The 19,892-nt window shown below is 40.6% G+C and overlaps 1 protein-coding gene across 2 annotated transcripts; it reads left to right on the top strand.

Moving 5' to 3' along the window:
* The first annotated feature begins 14,907 nt into the window (after positions 1 to 14,907).
* On the top strand, positions 14,908 to 18,324 carry LOC108678118 (TM2 domain-containing protein almondex). Of its 2 annotated transcripts, XM_018166464.2 has the most exons (6): positions 14,908 to 15,347; positions 15,550 to 15,683; positions 15,796 to 15,975; positions 16,425 to 16,561; positions 17,391 to 17,534; positions 17,816 to 18,324. In XM_018166464.2, exons 1-6 carry the CDS (start codon positions 15,284 to 15,286, stop codon positions 17,949 to 17,951), a joined length of 795 nt encoding a protein of 264 aa, XP_018021953.1. In that variant the 5' UTR covers positions 14,908 to 15,283; the 3' UTR covers positions 17,952 to 18,324. The 2 variants fall into 2 exon arrangements, with proteins under 2 accessions (XP_018021953.1, XP_018021954.1); XM_018166465.2 differs by lacking the exon at positions 14,908 to 15,347 and having other exon boundaries at positions 15,602 to 15,683; positions 15,836 to 15,975.
* Positions 18,325 to 19,892: the final 1,568 nt, after the last annotated feature.

Raw genomic sequence — 19,892 nt, 5'->3', positions numbered from 1 at the left:
ACTCGTTTATAGGTTGATTTTTAGCCTGAAAAGCAGGTTTTACATTTTATTTGATCATCAGTCATCAGTCGAACAACCCTCCGTTGAAAATAAATGATAAATGTTTCATGTAAGATTATGAAGGAATTTGTCTAGTTTCAAGTTTGCAATTGTCACCACTATCAGTTGAAGATACGGGTAGTGAACAGGCAGTTTTAAAATTTTCCCAACGCATCTTACCAGATTTGTTATTGAATTATTATAATTAACTGATTGCCTTTAATTATTTCGTTTAACGCCAAAATTTTCACGTCCAGAAGCTGGAAGATGAGCTGTGCCATGTGAGTGAGCTGCGTCACTGTCCCCGTAACCTGTCCATCGAGCCGGAATCGCCTGCCTACACGACCTTCCAGATAGATGCCAATAGACTAAAGCAGGCACAAAACTCTCTCATAGTTCTGTATCATCCAGAATTTATTTTAAACTTTATTATCCAAGCAACTAATTGATACGAGTCAGGGACCCATCGCCCAATTGCCGTAGGCATTTTAGTGCTTATCAAAGATTCGTTCACAAAACCCCTCTGTTACCCTTTAGCCCGGGTTCAAAGCGTTCAACTCAACTCCTTAGAGGAAGCAACTGGAGCGGTAGTAAGTGAAGGTAAAACGGGAGAATTACTAAAGCTACACTTGGGAGCGTTAATACCTTTGATGGTTACACGCGTTCCTCAGCGCAAGTGCGTACGCCGCGGGGGTTCTTACGAGACATAGAAAGCGTGCCGTCCTTAGCGAGTAAAAAACTCGCGTTATGCTAGGTAGGGATATTAATACAGACTTATCTCAAATGTTCATTGCTTTGCATTCTAAACTTAAGGCCTAGACAAAGTGTTCATTGATCGGTATTTCTTAGGATTGTCCTTTCCATTTTTTATGATTATTGTGAATAATTTAAATCCCTCGTTTGAAATGTAGCAAAATCTCCAACTTCCATGGATAAGTGATCTTTGTCTGAAGCTAACTGGTAGTTGGTTTGAAGTTGAGAATTTGGCCAGTTGCAATCCGAAACATTTCCTGCAATTCGATGTGGGCAACATTCCTAATTTCTTCAATTCAGAATTTGGAGATTAAGGCCAACTCAGATTTAAACTGAGTCCCAAGGGCCAAGACGGAAGTCACGGAACGCCCGGTAGTCCCCGTTATACAATCAACGGAGTCACACGGTGCCACTTTCTTGGATTATGCAGTTCAATCCTGTCGGAAGTATCTAAGCAGCTTAGAGGAGTCACTCGTCTAGCAGGATTATTCGCTATTTGCAGCAGGATTCTAGCAGACTTTTCCCTCTCTGTTGGTATAATAATTTTGTAGTAAAATATCTTGATCATCAGGAAAATTATTGACAAGTGCGTCTAGCATGCTACGTTTGCAGCGTTTCCTAGGAACCGACCAAAGTTAACCGGTGTCGGTGTGGAAATGCTCTTCAGTGATTGGAACCCGATTTATATTCTTCAGTTCGCAGTCAACTTCGAATGAACTGTTGATATGCCTCAAAATGGGACACGTTTCGTGCAAATCTTTCGATACTTTAGCCTTAGGCGTATGTATATAAAATATAGACATTAAGTCTCTAAATTTATTTTGTATTCGTAATGTCCTGGGACGACATGGATTCGAAAACTTCTAAAGTAGAAGATATTGCGCAGTTGGTCTCGTTCTCCATTGCGTTGACGAGACATTACTGCTTTGGAAGCGTAATCGTGCACCCCAAATTTTGTGCATCAATCGGCCCTGAATGCCTAGCAAGTTTTCGTAAGACCACTAATCAGCCGCCGATATTAAGAGCTTTACACCTCCATACATGGATGCGAATAGCCTAGATTAGTATGATCGGACGAGCGAATAGCCTCGAGGGTAATTTCTCCGACCGCGGACGTGCAGAAAAGATGGCAGCAAGAGCAGTACATTAGTAATTCAAATTATTATGGTTGATACAGTAAATTTTGAGTTTTACTGTAAGAAGCATTTAAATGGAATCACTGAATGAACAAGCTAGTCTCTCAAGCTGCGGGCATCCACAAGTCTGCTTATTGCCCAGTACACGCACGGCAGCGGGGACAACGGCGAAATTTTTTGCTGGTCTCAGCGCGATATCACGTCACGGCCATGCACAGTTGACTATTCATTATTCAGGTGGTGTGAACGTCAGGGAGGCAAGATTCCCGCATCTTTTTCTTACTTTGTCTTCAGTTGCGTCTGAAACTGCTGCCTAATGTCTTCGTGCCAAGTATGGAATGTATAACGTCCCTACCAGGGACGCATCTTTGTACTCGACAAATATCTCGACATCCTTCTTCATGCATCGGGTTCATTTCCAAACTGCTAACTTCTTCTCAAGCGTTTGCGAAACTAACTGGTAGATCTGCGCAGTGATATTCTGTCTTTACGGACTACGGTAGTAACACAGTCCCTGAAAGCTGGCACTGGGGATTTGACGGCTTCGAAATGGTTGATAAAATTGGGAAGGTTTCGTGGCGATATTACTTTTTTAATGGGTCAACGTGGTACAACTTTGATCAACCTCGTCCACTAGGTAGATTACGTTTAACATCGAAACAACGTTTGTAATTCGATGTGCTGAGGAAGGAGTTTTCGGCAGCAAGCTTGGCCGACCCTTCCGATTTGGTTTGGAGACAATTACGTACAGGAGGATAGAGCGCTGCTCATACGCCAGGGATTTGTCCTCCTATGAGTCTCCCAGGACGGAAAGGGGGCATTCACAGGCACGATAGATAGCACAATAGAGAGGGATCATAAAATTGCTAAATATAATTAGGACTATCCTGGACAGTATATTTCAAAATACTGTCAATACTATACCCTTATCATCCGAAATAGAATAGAACGGTGAAACGTAAGTCGGCCAAAGATTAAATTTTAGCACTGCGTGCTAGTAAAATGTTGATTGAAAATGGTAAATCAAAGGTTGTGTAAAAAAAGATCAAACTGCAACTCTTGTGTGCTGTTGAATCTACATCTTCTGTTGAGTCTTCATCGGCATGCTGGCACCATGCATCCGCATCTTGTGAACGGGACGGTTACCTACAGTACAAGGATTTGATTCATATCATAGAGTGACTATCATACGTATGATAGGCGCGCCAGCCCGGTTTAATGAATTATCGTTAAATTTTATTTCTGGAGGCTTTTAAATTTTTAACAGTATTTGCATATGTGAACATCATTATTTCAATCCGGGGGGCCACATGGCGCCTTCTGTCCCCCACCCGTGGCGTCATCCGGGATGGCAAGAAGATGCACCCCCTCCCCTCCTCGTCCTCCCGCCCCTCGTGTCCCTACTCCTCCTCCTGTACGTCCTCCTCTTCCCGCCTCTCCTCATCTACGTCGGTAATACGGATCTCCGGCGGAGTGGAGCAGCGGGTGGGTGTCCTGGTGGAGGGTGGAGAGTGACAGGTTGAGAGCGAGACCAGATATTGCCTGGTCAAGTTTCAATATATTAAAATGATCATAGTCATAATTGTAATGAAAACACTTAGACAGTATTTAATATTTCACGTATACATATAATCATTAAATCATAACCACTTATTACAGCAAGATAAAGAAGAGTTGAAATAGCATACATCTCGTTTGGTGATGAGATCATCGCGCTCCTGCAGTGCGGCCTCGAGGAGCTTGTAGTACACTGGCCGGCCAGCCTCGTGCAGGCCGGCCAGTGGAACCACGGAGGAAGGGGCCTCGCAGGATGAGTACGAGAATGAGGAGGGGGGGCGTAGAAGGAGGAGGAGGGGGCGTCGAGCCCCCTCAGTGGGGCAGGAGAGCATAATGACATGTCGCACGTCCTGGAGGCGGGCGAGGCCACGCATTCGTCCATCTCAATGGTCCGTTCGTAGATCGTGTGGCACAGCTCCTGCAGCTGCTCCTCCAGCTGCTCGATGTAGTCCTGAGGGTGTGGGGGATGAGCGGTGGAGGTGAGCGGTGGGCATAGCCACTTATTTCAATCAAGATATAGAAGAGTTGACATAACTTACATCTTGTTGCTGCAGCTCAGTTTCACGCTCCTGCAGAGCTTCCTCTAGGAGTCCATGGCGCATCTGCCAGTAGTCGCGATCTCCCTTGGCGCGGTCTACCTCAGCAGTGGCGCGGGCGAGAAGGACGCTATGCCGCTGCTCCTGCAATGAATTAAGTTGCTAAGATATCTGGGAGATCGAGCAGAATGGAAACCTTAAATCATACTTAAATAAACATGGGGGAAGTATTTTCCATTCATTTCAACACCGTTCTAAAACAATGGAGTTTACCTTCACCTCGGAAGCTTACCTTCACCTAGCTTATAACCTAAATAATCAGTTTTATTTCCCTCAAAACGACATTTGGATGGTTTTGCTGTTAAATTATGAGCCTTAAGTCTAGGAAATGCAGCTTTCAATGCTTCTACATGATCAGGCCAGTAGACATAATAGTATAAAAATAAAATCACACATTAGGTAATGAATTTAAAACTATACGCACGAGTCTTATGTACGAAGCAACAGTGGTACTCAAGTCAAAAGGGAGTCTTTTAATTTCCATAAGACCTGTGGACGTGGCAAAAGCAGCTAGAGGCCTGGAACTTTCTACAAGAGAAATCTGATGGTAAGCTTTACAGCAGTGGTTCCCAAACTTTTTCAGGCTGGCGCCCCCTTTGGCTCCCTAGTGAATTTCTATCGCCCCCCACAGACACCTATAAAAACATACGCCTCTGTCTTGAAATTTAGTACGCTGCAATTTCAAAATGTAAAGGTTAAACAAAAATGTGTATTTCACAAATAGAACACCATTTAGTGAACCAATATGTTTTTAAGCTGTTTTAACTGTTTCTGCACAAGAAACCTATGACGTCTCGGGCAAATTTGCGGCCGGAGTCGTGGCCGGTCGCACGACCAATCTCCAAATTCAATTATCAAGTAATATCTCCCAAACTAATGAACGCAGCTCAATGAAACTTGGAACATGTATTCATCAAAACCTAACGGTTATGTTTGGCTCGTAAAAAATTTTAAATTTTGCCTTCATTCGTGAGTTATATTGCGATAAAGGCCGAAATTCGCAGTGATCAAATAATTTGAACGAAAATTTGAAATTGAACGAAATTTTGAATATACATTCCTAATTACCAAACGGTGATTTTTTAGCTTCAAAAAATTTTCGATTTTACCTTCGTTTGCGAGTTTTTTTTTTTTCATTTTACCGTCACTCTTGATTTCACACTTCCTTATATTCGGCCTGTATCGCCGGATAATTTGTCGCTTAAATTCGCGGCGATCAAGAATTTTCTTCAAAACTACTCAATAGATTTCAACGAAACTTTGAATATAAATACCTAACCTCCCAACGGTGATCTTATAGCCGTATAAATCGCAAACGAAGGCAAAACGAAAAATGTGTAGCGAGCTAAACATCACCGTTGCTGAGGTTAGGTATTTAAATAATAAGTTTCGTTCAAATCTATTCAGTAGTTTTGGAGGAAATTTCTTGATTACTGCGAATTTAAGCACGTATTGCTGTTTGAATCACGAATGAAGGTGAAATGCAAAAAAAAACTCGTGAACAAAGGCACAATCGAATAAATTTTCACGAGCTAACATTACCGTTCGGTAGTTAGGACTGAAAATTCAAAATTTCGTTCGAATCTGTTCAGTAGTTTGTAAGAAAATACTTGTGCACTGTGAATTTCGGCCCATATTGCCATATAACTATGGCAAAAACAAATGAAGGCAAAATAAAAAAAAATCCATTAACTAAACATTACCGTTAGGTCCTAATGAATATGTGTACCAAGTTTCAACGAGTTAAGTTCATTAGTTTGAGAGATATTCCTTGCTCATTGAATTTGGAAATTGGTCGTGAGAATGGCCGCGAGTCCGGCCGTTAATTTGTCCGAGACGTAAACCCAGGAGAGGTTAAAAAACAGATCTGGGTGAAAAAACGATCGCTGGGAGTCATGATGTGCTGCACGTGTTGTGTATAAATTGGCAAACAAACGTTGGAACTTCTGATTTCGACTTCGGACTGCCGCCCCCCTTATCGCCCCCCAAACGCCCTCTTCTTCCTTCCCTCTTCTTCCCCCAAAATCTTTCCATCGCCCCTAGGGGGGCGATATCGCCCACTTTGGGAACCACTGCTTTACAGTGATCAATTTCGGAGAAATACTTGGCACCATGGAATTTGTGCAGCTCCTCGTCCATGTTTCAACGAGGTTCTGCATCGAACTGAGTGACATAGTTCAGGGCTCGGTATTCAATTGCTAATCTATAACTGTTATCTGGCTTCTTAACTAATACTTGGAGAACAGCAAGGTGAAGAGGAAGGCTGAATATGTAGTTGCAATAGTTTATCGACCTCGTCGGCAAAATGCTTTCGCATATGCAGGAGCACAGAATATACTTTAAATCGGACAGGTTCTGACGTAGTCCGCCTAATTTCATGCTTCAGAGAGCTAGTACATCCATGCCGGAACTGAAGATAGGACATTTTCAAACTCTACAAGCATCTGGGTTACCTGAACTTTTTGGGTTTCGTCAAGCAAATTACATATTTCAGGCTTCTTGTTTCCTGTGTCTAGAGTTACAATCTCCTCAAATTCGTTAGAAATACAGGTTTCACTACAGCGAATTTCAAATGATCGTCAAATTATTGAACAACACAATTATTACAGTTAAGAAAGAGATCGCTGTGAGGCAAAGGCTGGCCTGGCTCTCCGTCGCAGACGTGAGCTCAGGAAACAATCGCTCTGCGCTAATATTGCTTAAGCAAGTTGGCATGATAGCTTCGTGCGGCCTTCTTCAGCAATGGCATAATTTATACGATTGACCATCTTAACGACTTTAAAAGGGGCCTCGCCACGACAGCAGCAGCTTATTTGTAGTATCGGGTAACAATACAAGCACTTCACTCCCGACAGGAAACTGTCGGTCTTGCGATTTTACGTAAAAGGTTTGCTTATATTTGGAAGCACTAATTTCAGCGATCTTCACGCACTCTTCGAGTTTGTCATGCAAAGATAGCACGTACTCGTAGGATGAACGAGCGTCATCGTCAAGTGATCTGTCCTCCCACAAGCCGCGTAATACCGAAATCGGTCCGCGAACTTGTCGTCCATAAAGGTGCTCGAAGGCGGAATAGCTTAAAGGTCGCTAAGCAGTTTTCTGAGCGCGAACTATGTCGGTACCAAGTAGCGATGCCACAGAGTTAGCTTGTCAATACACTGATTTCAAGACAAGATTTCAAGGTAAAATGGAGTCGTTCAATACGACCAGTACACATCGAATGTGCTTACGGCGTGTGTAAGAAGTGATAGTATGGGGTAAAATTTTGTGGAGTAGGACCTGTTGACAATTGACTATTTGATTCAGCAGGCTGTGGAGTGAGGTAGGTGTTGCTTAAAGTTGATGTGGGGAGATGACTCAGTTACGTACAGCTTCTTGGGTGTGAGCTGAGTTTAGTTATTGCATTATAGGGTAGGCGTTGGCGCTAGGGCTTGTTTACGAGCTAAATTTGTGGTGTAGGGCTGCGCTCCCAAATCATTCTACAGCCCGATGCAAAAGGTTAGCCCCACCCCTTTAAAACGGGAACGCAGCCGTGCACCACAAATTTTGTACACCAATAACTAATAAGCCCTGAATCGAACGCCTTGGATCTTTCCGGACATCCACCAATCAGCCGTGAATGGAATCTGCTATCACCCTATCAGTAACCGATCACTGACATCCTTCTGCTTTGAATATTTTGAGCTCCACAGTCCATAGTGGCAAACCAGAGCTTTTTTAGAATCAGTTCATTTTCAATTTCCTCATTTACTCAATATTTAAACCATTTCTTAAGTATGATAATGCTGGTATCCAGGATACTTTACTGGTCTACTAAGTAATGGGACTCAAAAATGAACTTGAGGGAGAGTCTAAAAAACTCTCTGCTTTGACACTATGCTCCACACCCCCCAGCAGGATTGGAATTTTTCTATTTGTTTCTGAAATCTCGCGGCTTCAACATGACGAATTTTCAATACATTTGGAATCTCGCGGCTCAATATCGCACTTTTGTTAACATTTGGATAGGAGGTAATTCATCTGACGGAAATCTCGCGGTTTCAGAAATGGCGGGAAACATCTAGTTGCGGCCCTAAAGGCAGATGTTTTCAATGCTTGCCCCCCAGACACAAGGTCGAATAGCCTAGGGTCGAATGGCCGTCCACCACTGAACGTTGCGTCGAAGCATCACTTCATACCCTGGCCACTGCTCGAATTGCAACTTGCGCGCAACAGCCTGCGACCACTTGGATTTGCCCACCTCCGGCCTGAATGCAAGAGCGAACTTTGCTCTGTGCATGGCCGTCAGCAATCTTTGCTCTTGTGAACACTTCCGCCGAGTACCTGTGCCTGTGGTGGACCCAGTTCCTCCGTGGGAAACAATGGATAACAACATTAAAGCCAGTATGGATTCAGCCTCAGGAGTGGATGCTATACTACAATTCAATGCTATCATAGGGGAGAATTATCCCGATTTTAATACTATTTATTGCGATGGCTCCCGCTTGCCAGACCTGGAATTCAGCGCTTGCGGTATTTACATCCCATCACAAAATAAAGCAGTCACTTGGCGTCTCCACCCGGCAAGCAGCACCCTGACTACAGAGCTATACGCCATTTACCACTCACTGATCTTAGTTGAAGAGGATCCACACCCAAATTGGGTCATATGCTCAGATTCACGCTCAGCATTGCTCCTAATACTATCTGCAAGGGGCTTCTACAACAAGTGCTCTTTGGTTGTCCTAAGTATAAGAGAGATGCTAAGAAAGCTAAACCTTCATAGACAAGTGGTTCTCCAGAGTGGGTGAAAGCACACGCTGGGATACGAGGAAATAAGTTGGAAGATCGTGCAGCCAAGTTGGGACACGATCTGGACCACAGCTCCCTACATCCAGTTGAATACTCAGATCATGTACACCGACTCCGTAAGAGGCTCATTGCCAGATGGCAGGCTGATTGGCAACAGAGTGTGGCAGACTCTGGGAAGGGTCGACACCTCGCCACAGTGCGAGATGACTTACTTCCTGTCCCATGGCTACACACCCGATCTCGACGCATCTCGGTTGTACTGGCACGCCTGCGAATGGGACATGAAGGCGTGGGTACATATCTACACCAATTCTCCATGTCTCCTTCACCATTGTGTGCTGCTTGCAATGTTGAAGAAACTATCGAACACTACCTGCTTGAGTGCAGTCAAAGTCAATATACCATAGCACGCCAACAACTGAGACAGACCCTGCTGAGCATGGGGATACAGACCCTGACAGTTCGCATACTGCTTGGTGGAGGTGACTACCCAAAATGGAGACAACACCACATCATGAAAGCAGTTGGCACATATCTCACAAGTACAAAGCGGCTGGAGAACCTATGAAACTGAAGAACTTGCTTGTGAGCATGCCTTGTTTGGGGGGCCTTGTTCAGCTTCACTTATTGAAAGATGCCGGAGGATGCGAGGGTGCGAGAGACGGTAGACTTGGAGACATTGAGCTCCAACTTTTGGACTAGTTTGGGCGCGCTCAAGTCGCCGGGCGCCGCAACTCGGAAGAGGCGACGCGTGTCACGGGCCGACATCTTCTTGGGGCGGCCTTTGGTGTGCCGCTTTCCGTAGTTCACAACTTCACGGGGTCCTTGAGATAGTTGGAGATGGCTTTGCGGCTACACCCCACTTGTGCCTCCATTTGATGCAGGCTAGGACGCTCGCCCTCAGGCAGCGCCATCAGGGCTTGAATGGCACCTTTCTGTAACTCAGTTAGAGGCTTTCCCATGCCCATTTCTTGCCTAGGTGAGCATAAGATCCGTGCACAACTACTACGCTATGAACGCACCCTATGCAGCGAGTCTACGCTGCGTCCTGTCCGCAAGAGTGCCAAACTGCAAAGTGGGGCTAACCTTTTGCGTTGGTGCAAAAAACACGGACTGCTTGATTTTTCCGCCAGTAATTAACTTTTTCATCAAATTTCACCTGCTATAGATTACTGAGACCAAGACGATTCGTTTGCCACCATTTGCACGTTAAAACTGGCAAAACTCGATGTGTTATGATGTTTTAAAGGGGTGGGGCTAACCTTTTGCGTCGGGCTGTAAACTGGGCTTTGAAAAGATGCTTTCTCTTAGAGCAATTCGATCCAGCGCAACGGCTGAGCCTTCCTGATAACGTTTCAGACTTTCTTGCATAGCGCTCATCATTAAGTCTGTACCAACAAAATATCTGTAGCCTGAGACCGCAATAACAAAAATATTCATAAAATTCAATTATGTTTGCCAATTACTGACGGCTTTTCAAGCTGAACCCACCAATCACTGACTAGTAATCAGCCGCTAGGCGTACTTCAACGAGTTTTGACAGTAGGTCAGCTGTTACAATAATTTCTCAAATATGTTGTTTTACGGAAGTACCAGGAAAAAAACTAGGTATGGACGTTTAAATATCTTATGTGTTAACGTCAGGTGTAAATAAAATTTTGGCTTTGGGCTAATCTGTTATCCTGACAAAAATAGGGCAACGCCAAGTCTTCTGCGCAAGGGGTCGCAACATTCGCTTCAGAGTTATTCTGTGCTTACTTTAAAACGCTTTCGAAATTAGAGACGGGTTAAAATACCATCTCTGACTTTCGAGGACTTCAAATATTCCTGGGTGTATGACAATTACTGGCTTGGCTGGGTAATAATAAATTTGCAAGTAGCCTAAGGACAGCGTTTCATGCCAGTTTTGCAGGGTAGAGAGCTTCTGAATTACGTGTTCACTGAGGCCTAGAGGGACTTGTGGCAGATTCAGGCCTGGCCCCAAATTGTTTTTAGGGTATGTTTGTACATCCAAATTAACTTCTAATGGAAGCAAATCATCCTATTGGAAATAAGAGATTTAACTATTACTCACGCTGAGTCACGCACTAATTAATACCATAAAATGGGGTAACTTAGACCGGCGGGGTAACTTAGACCACTTTTCGTTTTTTTAACAAAAACCTCCACAACTCGAAAACTATTTGACATAGAAAAATTTTGTCAATGGGCATTAAAGGCCTAATACTGAGGCTACATAACACAATAGAAAGATTTGAAAAGTTTGCATATCTAATATCTATGAGAGGCAGGAGCCAGCAATTTATGGTGAGTGAAGCTAGAGTATAGACCTGTATTTTACATGTTTCAATTCAAGTTTAATTTAGCTAGTAAAAAAATGGCATCATTTATGAAAAAAAAAGTGGTCTAAGTTACCCCATTTTACGGTAGTGTATGTTGAGTCACTCTCTACAGGTAAACTACAGCTAACGTGTGCAGATTAAGCGCTGAACTTACGCATTGCGTTTTATCGACTGCAGTTGCTGCTATATATAGCAGAAACGTCCATATACTACTGCTATTGTTAGTAGGCTAATTGCAACATAAAAAATAACACTTCAAAAAGACAAAAAAGCTGAAAAAATAAAAAATCAAATAAATAAAAAAAACCTTAAGTGAAATAAAAAAATCATTGATTTTTGAATTTTTGGATTTTTTTTTAAATCAAAAAAATCACCAACCCGGCTGTTAGTAATGGATGAGTACACTCTGCATGCTTAAAATGTTTTAAAATCTAGTTTTATTTCAAGTGTCCCAGATTACCCCATTCTTAGGGGTAATTCAGGACGCTTTTATTTGCGTCCAGATGGCATCGTACAAATAGCATATGGATTTTTTAAAATGAAATGCAATAGCTGGTACATGTAGGATTTGAAAATAAACCAAAGGAAAAGTCATAAAAATTTTCTGCTTTAACACTATGCACTCAGGCTCTCAGCAGGACAGCAACTCCTACTGCACCTGCACTTGACTTGCCACTCAATGCTCATCAATAAAAGCTGTGTAACACTGATCAGAATTATCGTCTGTAGGGTTCAATTGCCACATAATAACTAAGAATCTTTTTTGATTGCACTAGAAAGTTCCAAAGTTGAGACTTGTTTTTGTCAACAACATAAATAAATTGTTTCTCTTGGAAGCAGGTGACAGAAGTGCTGTGGAGAAGTTTGTGGCAATTAGGGTAGATATTTTCAAATCTTAAAAATCGGTCCAATTGCCATATGGAATAGCTGCTTAATACCTCAACCATGTAATTTTTTATACAATTCATTTTCCAACTTCATATAGATTTTTATATTAAAGATTAAGCACTACCACATATTTTCCACTATGTACGGTAACGGTATTGTTCTCATCTATGTAATTAGTAGCCAACATAGCTTTGGAATCATGGGCTGCTTGCCAAGTTGTCAGAAGTTGCACATCCTAGATTTACAGCTTTGGGAAGAAGTTGTCAACAATTCTAGCTGATACAACATCTGTAGGCGATCAATACTGCTCAGCTCTGCGCAAAGAGTGATGATGATGATGATGATGATGATGATCACCACAACGTCACTCGACTGAGTGCCGCCCAGGCCCACCCCCCTCCGGTGTTGCAGGGGGAGCTATATTGCTTTTTAGCCCAACCCTTTGGCTTTCATGCTCGTTTATTTAATGTCTGTGCTGTGTTTTTCTCATTATGTAATTTTTCGGTTTTTCTTCTCTAGTCCAGACAAGGAAGTAAAATCATTAATGTAAAGTAAATTCCAAAGCCAAGCATAATTCTAATGCAAAATTCCAATGAATAACTAATAACTGCACCAGTTCTCAATGTGAAGTTCCTTCCATCTCTTATTTCCACTACAGATCTCTCTGCTCCATTAATATAAGTTTGGAAGTTGGTGAGCTCCCTGAATTGAAGATTGCTATGGATGTAGGTTAGCAACCCTCCTCCGCCTCCTGCGCAAAGAGTGATGGACTGATATCAAGAATTTGAGATACCTTCCTAAAGGTCCTCCTGCAATGACATAAGGCAATAACAAAGCTTCCAACTCAACAATTCTGGTCATACTAACTGTCAACTACTAGCACTGGTGGTACCAGGGGCAAGGAGTGGGCTCACTGGGCCATGTGACCGTGGCCTGCATGCCAGGCCTTGTGATTAGCCTACTAAGAATAAATAACCATTTTATTATTTATACTGGGAATAAATAATTTTATTATTTATAATAATTACATTTTATTATTCTTCATGCATTGTAAATGTCCGTAACAGTCCATTTTGGTCTGATTCAATGCTACTCAGAGTCTCAGCCCAGTAGTTAGCAATGGCCTAATCATTTTCCACAATTTTGAGTTTTAATCTCCTATAATTTCAAGGTGACAGGCAAGGAATGACCTGCCTTATGTCCTTATTTTATGCAACTAATTATTTATTGCTCTAGTTTCTAGCATGCAAATTTTTTTCAGTTAGAATACAATTCTAAAATTATTAATACCATAATGGCACCTCCATTTTGTAATTACTGAGTAGTATACCATCAATGCCTATTACCAATAATATCAACATAGCCAGGCAGGAATTGTAGGATATAGTGCATAAAGCTTGTCATTTATAGGCACATGCATGACATGTCCATACTGTGTTTTGTTGGTATTGTGATTGCATCCTCTTCAGACTGATTGATTGTGGGAACATGGTGGAATTCCAGTAAATAGGTGGTCATTTAGCTACAGCAGGATGACAAGAGTACTTCACACTTCATGGTTACAATTCAAGGGCAGTATTGAAGTGTGCAATTCAAGGGCACATTAGCATAGAGTGCTAATTGTTAAGGAAATGCCAAGTCATTTGGGCTGCAGTGTGGTAGTGCACTTGTCTGGGGCCTTCCGCTCCTTTTGGAGGCTATGCGCTCCTTTTCTTTTCCTTTTCAGCGCGCTCTGCTCCTTTTCCTATTTTGGGCACTTTGCTCCTACATTCATAGGTACATGTAAATTTCAGAGGCATTTAGAATGCCACCACATGTGGGAATGTGATGTCATCTACTTCAGACTGTGATTGGTTAGCAGGATTGTGATGTTATCCACTCCAGACTGTGAAGGGTTGGTGGGGTTGTGATGCCATCCACTCTAGACTGCAATTGCTTCTGGGATTGTGATGTCATCCACTCCAGACTGTGATGGGTTGGTGGAATGTCATGTCATCCACTCCAGACTGCAATTGTTTCTGTGATTCTGATGTCATCCACTCTAGACTGTGATGGGTTGATGGAATTGTTATGTCATCCACTCCAGACTGCAATTGTTTCTGTGATAGTGATGTCATCCACTCCAGACTGTGATGGGTTAAAGGGATTGTCATGTCATCCACTCAAGACTGCAACTGCTTGTGGGATTGTGATGTCATCCATTCCAGACTGTGATTGGTTGATGGGATTGTGCTGTCATCCACTTCAGACTGCAATTGTTTGTGGCATTGTGATATCATCCTCTCTAGGCTGTGATTGCAATGCTATCCTCTCCAGGCTGTGATTGTTTGTGATGTCATCTTCTCCTGTGACTGTGATTGGTTTGTGTGATGGCCTTTCCAATATGCTCTGTGTACTGGTTAATTTAAGACCCTGGAAAATTCTACACTGCCTGTATAAAAAAAATTGTTTTTAAGTAGTTTCATATCTTTTTAATTTATTTTATGTATGTATGAAACAATTCATAAGGTAAACAAACTGAACCACAACTTTTTAGCATGATTGAAAAAATATAACTCAGTACTCACTGCAGTGAGTGACAGAGAGCGCATTTTCTCGTTGATGAAAACTTGAGATTACGTACACACGGACGGAGAGACAGACAGACAGACAGATGGACATAGCAAGCACAATAGTGCATTTTTTTCATAAATGAGAAAATGCGCTAAAAACATTGTTTTTATGTGGTAATCTAACCCAACAAATTATAATTTCTAACCAGTATTATATGTTTTTTTTTTATTGACAAGCAGCAAAGTGAGTGCAGCATCTATTAAATGGAAACCTACATGTCATTTGTGGCAGCTAATTCTCTGTTTGTTGATGACTTAATGTTCTTTCTTAGTCATAAGCAAATAATGGAATTTTTGTAAATTGTAGTCATTTGTCAAAGTCTATAAAATCTTTCAATTGAATCTTGTTATCTTGCATTACACATTTCCTGCTTCATGGTTTAGCTTGTTGGAGATGGAGCTGTACACTTTATTGTTTTTGTGTAAATAAAATAGCGGTTTTGCTTTTTTAACCAGGCTGACAACCATTTATTCAATCTCTCTTTTCTCCATCCAGTATTCCAGGGTACAAAACTATAAGATATTCAAATATAAGCATTTGTTTAGCTGGGGCAAAAAAAGTTGCTATTATGGTTTGGTGTTCAAACAAATCTGTCACAACATTATTTTTCATACTCACCTTTGCAGCATCAGGTTAGTTGCTGATGTTAGAGAATTTAATGAGCTTTAATTCAATATACTAGTTCTAATTCTTTGGCTTTAATTCCTTCCACTTTATACCAAAAATAATATGAACATAATTAACTGCTAAATAGATAATGGCATATAATAATGCATTGATTTAAAATCCTTGAAAAAAATGAAGAAACTTTGTACTTAATTTGTGATTTTGCAGGAGTTAGAAGCAGCAGCAGTGGAGATAGTGATGTCCGAGGCAAATCATCTCCTGAAGCCCTTGAAGCCAATCAAGTTGATGCTCCCACAACAACAGTTTCTAAGCCAGCCTCATGCTTGCCACTCAACTGCACTGTATGTAATTTTATTTATAGATGTGCTTTGTGTCTGTTGTTCAAGTTTTTTATTATTAATCTTCATAAATAACTCTTCTTGTATTGAGCTGTTTCTAATGATTTTTTTCCAGGACCCTCATAATGAGTCAATTGACAACTGCCCCACTTCAGGGACCAGCAGTTCAGACACGGCTGTGAAGTGCAGTGACTTGCCTGCTGACTGCTTGCTCTGCAACTTCAACTGCACTTGTGTTTATGGAGAAAAGCTCAATGTGACTTGCAGACCAAAGCCCAAAGTCTCCTGTACCCCAGTCAGTGTAACTTCATTAACATTCTCTAAAGTCATTTAAAAATTGAGCTACTGATTTTAAATAACCTGATTTCTTTGCAGTTAAAATTTATACTTTTGAAATGTGATTGTTTTGTTACTGTTCTGTTAATTCATCTGCTTAAATTCGGAATGTGAGTTATTATGGAAAAAGGGAAATTCTCAGCCAGTTTGCTTCTATTTATTATTAATCCTGTAAGGTACAATTTCTGCTTCAGTGCTTATCACCTCAGGATATTATCTAATTAGGCCTGACTGCGATATTTTTATTACAAATGCAGGAATATCAAGGATATGAACTACTTGATGATTGAGGGTACATTTTTTTCATGTTATTTATGTAATAAAAGAAGCACTTTGGTAGTATTTTGAAACTGCTGTAGATATCATATGATTTTATTTCCTTTTAAGTGAAAGTTTATTGTATTACAGGGTGGTACAGGAAGTATTGGCCATGAAGTTGTGAAAGAAATGGTGTGTCAGTATTGCTACCAAACGGAGGAGTGGCAGCACTTCTGTACGGGCTACAGCAAATGTAACTCAGTTGACACACCTCGGCCGCTGTACACGTAAGCAATTGTGCATGAATTTCCGTACATCAATGAGACAAGGCACCTGAGCTATTTCCATTCTATCGGAACTATTGCCATTAAAAATCAAAGTCAGATGATCAGTCTTATCCATTGATTATAGCTGCTTCCATGTTGACTTTCTTCCAACCATTAACCTGAAAAGGGCTTTTTATGTCAGTAGGCTTTAAATGTGATTTTCTTATTAAGTGTCATACGTATGACACTTGTTCTAAATAGCCGTTCACTGGGCCTGAATTAACCAACTACTGGTATAGGATCGTTGCGAGGCACACTGGGTACATTTGTTCCATGTTTAATCTCTCATACACCAGCCTCTACCACAGAGTGCAAGAATGCTCTAGTTTTGCTATCTAAATTCCTGTTTATTTAAACATCCAGAATGACTCAACACTCAGATATGTTTACGCTATGTGCCTGTTAGTCGGATGGATATTTGAGACTTTCCACAAGCAATAAACAAATATTATTCAGAGTGAGATGCTTCTGCAGAAGCTTCAAAGATTTTATTTTGCTGACTAGAAAATACTCCTAGTTTCATTTTTCGAGGTATATCGAAGTCAAAAAGTTTTTAAATTTTTTTAATGTTACCAACATAGTTCTGAGGAAATTTTATCTGCAATGTACCGTACTCTTTCTATTATTTTAAATATCTAAAATAAAACATGATAAATTATTCTTTTGCAATGACACTATTCGGAAGGAACATTTGCATATTGAAAGGAAATCAAACAAAACGTGAGACTCTATAGAAAGATAAAGTTGCAAACAGTATTAGCTGGTTCCAGTACAATCAACTTATTTGCAGATCAAATTGCACGGTGGGACGCGATGTTGTGTGCCTTGGGCGGCGTAACTTCTTGAAGAGGCGTGAATGCAACTGGACTTCAGGCTATCACTGGAGCTCTGCCCTCTTCCTCTCCATCACGCTGGGTGGCTTCGGCGCTGACAGGTACATCTTTTCAATGATCATATCTGCCATTTGTGGTTCTCACTCATTCGTTCTTCTTCTGGTCAAATTTCCACTTGCATTTCCACTCATTATCCGCAACTATTGATAATACTGAGAAATATTTGGTTTGATCTGTAGTTTATTGATATTTTCAGATATTTATGATAGGGAAAAAACGTAAACTCTAGATGGTCACCCAAAAATATCTTTTTCACCTCCCTGATATAAAATTTGAGTGCAGTTTTAAAAAATTCTGCCCAAATGTATGTTGGTGTTGTCAGGTTCTACTTGGGACATTGGCAAGAAGGCATCGGCAAGCTGTTCAGCTTCGGAGGTCTTGGCGTGTGGACCATCATAGACGTCATCCTCATCGCCATCAGATACCTGGGTCCTGCTGATGGGTCCTTGTACGTCTAACTTCAAATTTTAATCTCATAATCTTACTTCACTCGATAATTCTAGCTTTGGAATAAAGTATATTTTTCCGTGAGAGAATTTCAAATTCGTTATTTAAAATCTCGACTATATTTTATATGTGAATGAAAGATTGCTCTCATTACCTGAAAAGAAACCATGGAAACGACATTCCACGTCATATTCAGAATAAAAAAACTGTTTGTGAATCGAAACTGTTCGTGAACACTTGATGCTTTCTCACGTTTTTGAAAACTTGGTTTTCAACATTGATACACAAGGTATATTATTAATGATTCTTGTCCCTGTCAAATAACTCAAGCGACCTTTTTGTTCATTTTGATAATTTTGCAGCCGTTGGTTTTTTTTTTATAGTTAGAAGTACGTTACAATATATTTTTTTGTTAAGTATACCAACATTGTTATAATGTTTTTATTTAGAGTTGTTGTACCTTTTCAAACGTTCAACAACTTTAAAGGTTACACAATATCTATAAATATTGTCAATGCCTGTACATTTATCTGGTGTTTCGATTGGCCAAATCTTAGTTTAACTAATGATATTAGTTCTACCATTGGCCAAATTACCTTTTCCTCGAGCCAGGCTGTTTACTGACATCACTCATTACCTGGTTATATGTTGCATAACATCTCTACATTATATGGCATTACTTCCAGCATGCATCACTACACTATATTGCACCATCTGAACACGTGGTGGCCGTTGTATCATATTGTGATGGTTATTGAATGCTTCTCAGAACAGTAGTCGTTTATGTTTTGAGTTATTTGAATGGAAGTTCTCTCTCCTTTGTTCTTGTTCTTTGCTTTTTATTGTACATCCGCTCAAGATGTATCAGACAATTTGTGGCTTATGCAACGGTTCTAGTCATTCTTTTGTTAATTTATAGAAAATAAATGTATTTTCACTAGTTTGTTTTATTAGCGTTATCCCAATATGTGCCGACTTCTCCTGGTGTCAAGCTAGGATTCAATAGGATGCCTAAAATAATAATAGGATAGAATGGAGTAGAGATATGTAGCAGCATTGCGGTGTGACAAATGCTTGAAGATGAAGAATTTGTTTGAGTTTGTCATCAATATTAGTTGATATAGATAATATCTAAGACATATTAATGGTTTACAGTCTTTTATGGCCTAATACGATTACCGGTTCGTGAGCAATAATGTTTGGACCTTGAATCTTATAAAAAAATATTCAGCTATGTATTAGAATGATTTTACATTATAATGAGAGCGATTCCATCAAGCGTTTTATTATATTGTTGAACTTATAAATTTTGTTGCATCTCAATATCTCTGTGTTTTTTTTTTTTGTTGAACGCTCAATTTTCGAGGACCATTGATTATTAAAAATTGGAGTAAAGCAATTAATTATCAGCTATCTTAACGTGAGCAGAGGAATGAATGGGATAGCCATTCTAACAAGTAATTTCCCTAATTCTATATCGGAGATGAAACAGCTCATGTAGCAAGCAGAAATACTGACACATTATAAGTGCCTACAAAATAACAGTTCATTTGCGTGAATAATTTTTTGCGTTAATCTATATAACAACGGACAAATTTTTTCACTAGAAGTAGATCCATATCCATATGACTCCTCAAAGATGACGTCATCTTTCCGGAATAGTACTATCGATTCAACCAATCACGTAGATGTAGCTTCAAACCGTAGCCAATCACGAAGCTCCATACAAGCAGAGTAGGTTTGCTGAGAGACCTGTGTCGGGGTCTGTATAAATTCGTACTCATTCATAAATTTTCGTATCTCTTGTATACGTAATCGACCAACACAAACGCTCTAGGAAAAATAACGTGCTCCTCTTGAAAGAAAATTCAAAAGCCTTTGCTTTATTTGTTTGACATGAAAATTTCGGATACAAATAGCAAATGATATCATTCGACACGCAGTATATAAAG

Source organism: Hyalella azteca, unplaced genomic scaffold, assembly GCF_000764305.2.
Source record: "Hyalella azteca isolate HAZT.00-mixed unplaced genomic scaffold, Hazt_2.0.2 contig11024, whole genome shotgun sequence".
Taxonomy (NCBI): domain Eukaryota; kingdom Metazoa; phylum Arthropoda; class Malacostraca; order Amphipoda; family Hyalellidae; genus Hyalella; species Hyalella azteca.
This window is presented reverse-complemented; position numbering and strand designations above follow the sequence as displayed.